Source organism: Gavialis gangeticus, unplaced genomic scaffold, assembly GCF_001723915.1.
Source record: "Gavialis gangeticus isolate Ggan-Ray unplaced genomic scaffold, GavGan_comp1, whole genome shotgun sequence".
NCBI lineage: Eukaryota > Metazoa > Chordata > Crocodylia > Gavialidae > Gavialis > Gavialis gangeticus.
Genome location: NW_017729005.1, coordinates 6,561,464 through 6,566,469, shown reverse-complemented (window position 1 = coordinate 6,566,469; position 5,006 = coordinate 6,561,464). Strand labels below are relative to the sequence as shown.

General features: G+C 37.1%; 1 protein-coding gene across 8 annotated transcripts in view; it reads left to right on the top strand.

Annotated features, from left to right (window-relative positions):
• The window catches only part of HNRNPA2B1 (heterogeneous nuclear ribonucleoprotein A2/B1), a 14,419-nt gene extending 10,834 nt beyond the window's left edge, over positions 1 to 3,585 (top strand). For 7 of the 8 annotated variants that reach the window (XM_019508613.1, XM_019508612.1, XM_019508614.1 and 4 more), the window contains 4 exons: positions 1,125 to 1,202; positions 1,357 to 2,283; positions 2,541 to 2,672; positions 3,382 to 3,572. In XM_019508613.1, coding sequence (XP_019364158.1) covers positions 1,125 to 1,186 — 62 coding nt within the window. In that variant the 3' untranslated portion in view covers positions 1,187 to 1,202; positions 1,357 to 2,283; positions 2,541 to 2,672; positions 3,382 to 3,572. Of the gene's footprint in view, positions 1 to 1,124; positions 1,203 to 1,356; positions 2,284 to 2,540; positions 2,673 to 3,381 lie in introns of all 8 variants that reach the window. The other variant, XM_019508610.1, reaches the window with a different exon arrangement.
• Positions 3,586 to 5,006: the final 1,421 nt, after the last annotated feature.

Sequence of the window (5,006 nt, the reverse complement as noted above, 5' to 3'; positions counted from 1 at the left end):
TAAGTAAGCCTCTTCCTTCTCTCCTCTTTTAGCCCCTCCCTCCCCCCATATTTGTAAGATAAGTGTTAATGAACAAATTTATATGTGAATCTCCACTAAACTCCAAATACCTCTCTCTCTTTCCCTCCCTTTCCAACTTTACCCTAGTGTAATTTTTTTCTGCCACTTTTTTGGTCAGTGCCTGCTTTATGCACTTTTGATTTAGTCTAGTGTTGCCCAGACTTCCGATAATGGGGGCACGCTTTCTGTGGATTAAAACTGGCAGCATACTTCATTCACTGGCAGGAACTAGTTCATGAGCCTGATCCCTCTGGGACTGGAGCCCCATCCAGCCCGTTTTTCAGAGCATACCCTTTGAGAATCGCAGTGTTTTCTGTAAGGTGCATCTCTAAATTGCTTTCTGTTTAGCAGTTGCTGACCTACAATCCATTTGACAGGAGTGTGAAACTGATTTGGCCCCCCACAGATCAGATCTAGATTGCAGAGCTTTTCACAGGTTGGATAACCCATCTCTGGCAGCAGGGTGAGTGGCAATGGCATTAAACCCCTGCGGCTGCTTGGAGTTGCTGTGTCAGCATAGAGGCAGAATCCAGGGGGTTAATGACATCACTACTTACTCCCTTTTCATCTGCTACTGATTTTATTTGCCAGTGGTGACTGAAAACACTACTTTTGACAGTGGGTTGGGGTGAGAGTCCAGTGGCAGTAATGTTAGTCTCCTGGGTTTCAAAGTTGTGCAAAGATGGTGGCTCCAGCAGCTGCAGCAACAAGCCCTGCAGGCCACATCCCACCTACAGAGGTAGGTTGTTCAGCCTGTGAGAAGCCCAGTTGACTGTATGTTTGATGCTCTTGCTGTAAAATAGTGGATGGACTATAAAATAGATGGACTGCTGTAGCATGATACTCAAGACTGCTTAGATTAGGAGAGTGTGGTTCACTCTGTGGAGATGAAAGAAATCTTTAGCTTCAAAACTTCATAAACTTGGGGTAGTAAAACGACAGTGAAGCATTAGATTTTTTTTTTTAATTGAGTTGTGTGCAATACCTTGAATTAAATTGATCAGTCTTTAATTATACAGTGTGCAAGAATATGCCTGAGAGTGTTGTGTGTTCCTTAATTGTAGGAAATTATGGTCCAGGAGGAAGTGGGGGAAGTGGTGGATATGGAGGGAGGAGCCGCTATTGAGCTTTTGCAAATTTGGGTAAGTATCTTTATAAGTGCTAAACTTGCAATGTTTCTTGAGACTTAGTTGCAGGAGTAAAAGCTTTTTAGGATCATATTATCTTTCCTTTAAAAATTGGTTAGATGGATAATATCATAACCTATTTTTTTACTCTTTACTTCTGTTGAAACAGGCTTCACTGTATAAATAGGAGAGGATGAGAGCCCAGAGGTAACAGAACAGCTTCAGGTTATCGAAATAACAATGTTAAGGAAACACTTATCTCAGTCATGCATAAATATGCAGTGATATGGCAGAAGACACCAGAGCAGATGCAGAGAGCCATTTTGTGAATGGATTGGATTATTTAATAACATTACCTTACTGTGGAGGAAGGATTGTAAAAATGCCTTTGAGACAGTTTCTTAGCTTTTTAATTGTTGTTTCTTTCTAGTGGTCTTTGTAAGAGTGTAGAAGCATTCCTTTGATAATGTTAAATTTGTAAGTTTCAGGTGACATGTGAAACCTTTTTTAAGATTTTTCTCAAAGTTTTGAAAAGCTATTAGCCAGGATCATGGTGTAATAAGACATAACGTTTTCCTTTTAAAAATTTAAGTGCGTGTGTAGAGTTAAGAAGCTGTTGTACATTTATGATTTAATAAAATAATTCTAAAGGAAATATTGTGTAATTATAGATTTTTTTTTTAATATTGTAAAATAAGGCAAGGAGTGGGTAGTATAAGGTCCCACCAATAATACAAATTATTGTTGTATATGTAAAATTAAATGCTGGTCAGAAAAAAAGTATGTTGTCTGTAAATTATCAGGTTTAAAATATCTAGATAACTTAAGGGATATCTCTGCAAGGAGAAACACCTTTTTAGATCTTTTAGATGCTGCTTCTTCAATGGCAAGGAAAGGAAATATCCCCAGCGAGGTACTCTTCCAGGGACACAGGTCTAGTACAAGAGAACTCTTGAAAACGTCACTAAATTCAGCCAGTCTTAAAAAGCTGCGCTGTATTTCTGCCAAGCTTTAACTACAGTAGTTTTATAAGGATGCCAACGAAGGCTGAGGGTGTAGAGCAAAATAGTTCTAAGCTTCAGTTAAACTTCTTTAGGTAAGATCTTATTTACTTTTCCTTTCTTAATGTTCCAAAAAAAACAAGAAACTAATACTATATGACAGTCTACTCTTTCAGTATAGTGGTTATCGTATGTAGTTTAACATAGCAATGAATTGAGTTAACCATTACCAACTGAAGAGAATTTTGTGAATCCTGTTTGTTTTTTCTTTCTTCTTGCATATTTAAATTTTGAAATAAAATTTTGTATTAATTTCAGCTACTTAACATATGTTTTTCCTACTGGAATCTAGCTTTGATATGAACCATGGACAAGCATAGACTGCTGCTACTGTACACTGCTACAGTTGAACAAAAGAGACTCGCAAGTGTCCATTAGTAAAGCTTTGCAAGGGTTCCACCCCTGGTGTTGGTAGTTTAAAATGGTAGGTCATAAGTTAATTAAATCATAACATTTTATTTTTGCACCCTGCAAACTGTTGTTTTTCTTGGGAGTCTTAAACATTTTGATGCTTCTAACAGTCCAGTAATCTATTAAAGATAATGCATTTCACTTTAAAGAATCCTGAGTAACATTAGATCGTTTACATATAAGAATGCTTTTTTAGTTTTTTGCCACTGAAATACATCTCAGAAGGATATGTCACCCATTCTTCTCTAACACTGCACAACAGTTCATGAAATTGGAAGCAAAAACTTCTTCATATGAAACTACAGGTGGTATTTTACATGTGCACAGTGTAATTGTCTAAATTGAAAACTTGGCCAGGATATAGGAGGTTTCCACTACTTCTGTATTTACAACTAGTAAATTTTTGTGACCAATTCTATGGCCCTTAACCTTGCTGAGTGTTGCCTTGCTGTTTAATCCATTGAACTCAGTGGAGTTCAGTGTAAGAAAGGGTGGTGTAAATCTACCCCCCTAACTTTTTTTGCTCAAGACATTTTTTTTTTTGGAAGTTTCACTGCCTGCAAAAGGCTGTGCCTTGAGGAACCTGGACTCGCCTATCCAAAGATCTCTTCCTAACAGGGATTTGTTTAATATTTTTTGCAATTGCTGACATTCCCCTGTAGGTAATATGGATAGACATATGTAATAAACATCTTCAGATACACTTTTTTTTTCTTTGGCAGGAAGGTGCCATGCTGCAGGTAACTAATGAAGAATTGGTCAACCACAGAATCGCTTCAAGAAATAAGAAATTGTTTCATCAGAAAATAGTTACTTTATGCTGGCTTCACTAAAAATAGAGGTTAAATGAATCTTGATTAAAATATCTCAATAGAGCTTCCTGTAAAGCTGGGTGCTTAAAAATTATAGTAATAACTGTCTGTAAATCTTCTGAATAAAACTCAAGTTGGTTAGGAAAAGCAAAATCACCAATGTTAAAAGGTAAACATTCTGTGAATAGAAACATTTTAAATACTTTTTATAATTTTCATAGCTTTTAAAATAAAGTATTTTTATACCAAATTAGTTCTAGTGTAATGATTGATACGAGGTAATTTGTGTCTAATATTCATATAACATATACACACAAGTTGACCTTTTCAGAGCTTTTAATTTGAAGATGCATCTCCTTTTTAAAGTCACTTGAATCTTGGAAGTTGATTTGACACCCAGACACAAGCTATTTCAATCTTGAATTGTGTATGCACTTGTTCTATCCTGGGAAAAACAGTGCTACAAATACAAGAAGTTATTTTACAGTTGTTATTTTTTACCTTACCTTTACCTTACATTTCTTCCTGTCATGCTTTCTTAAAACAATAGCCAAATCCATTTTTAATCTATAAAAAGTGTTAGTGTTTTAGTCTGTAAGATAAAATGTAGTGTAAAAATGATACTCTACCAAAGTATGAAGTTTGCTTACAACAAGTTGTTTCCTGTAGATGTATCCTCTGAAATATGTATGTGAGCTTGGGAAGCAGTCGACACTAGAACCTACCTTCAAAAAGACTTATACCTTCTGTGGCTTAGACCAGGGGCTGACAACGCGTGTGCCCTTGGGACATGCTATATCCCCAGGGCATATAGCTGCTCTAAGCCACACAACCCCTGCACAGCATCTTTCTCAGCAGCCCTTCCTGCTCTGCAGTTGCTGTGCTACAGCAGGGCCAGGCATCTGCAACTGGTATGCAGACAGCTTGAGTTTTGAGGAAGCCAGAGGGGGTGGGAAGGAAGAGGGAAGATGTGTGATCCACTGCAAGGAACCAGGTCAGAATCCTGTTTAGTCTTATGGGAACACAATTACTAGAGCTTGTGATGCATTCTGAACCTAGCTCCAGTTTGTAAGTGGTGTAAGTTTTTTTTTGTTTGTTTGTTTTTTTGTTTTTTTGCATGTCCATATTTGCACACTTCCTTCGGGGGTGGTTATCCTACTGAAGGGGGGGACAACACTTGGGGAGGAATTATTTTCCCTTTTTTAACAAAATGGTTTGGTATAATTTGGTACAACAATGCTTTAGCACTGTCTGGTTTTAATGAAGGTGGATGCATAATTATTTGTCCAATAGAACTCCATTTTCTATCCTGTGCACTGGGAGGGTAATACAAAGGAGAAGCATTTAGCTTCAGCTGCAAAAGGTACATGGGGGAGTTTGTGTTTTTTACATTTTAGAAAACCTGGTCACAGCAGTGAATATAATGACATTTTAAGTCACCCTAATATGGGTTTTAGTCATTTTAAATAAGGCTTCGATGTAGGGTTGGTCATTGACTCAGTTTCTAAATAAACTTGTTCTTTTTTCCATTCTTA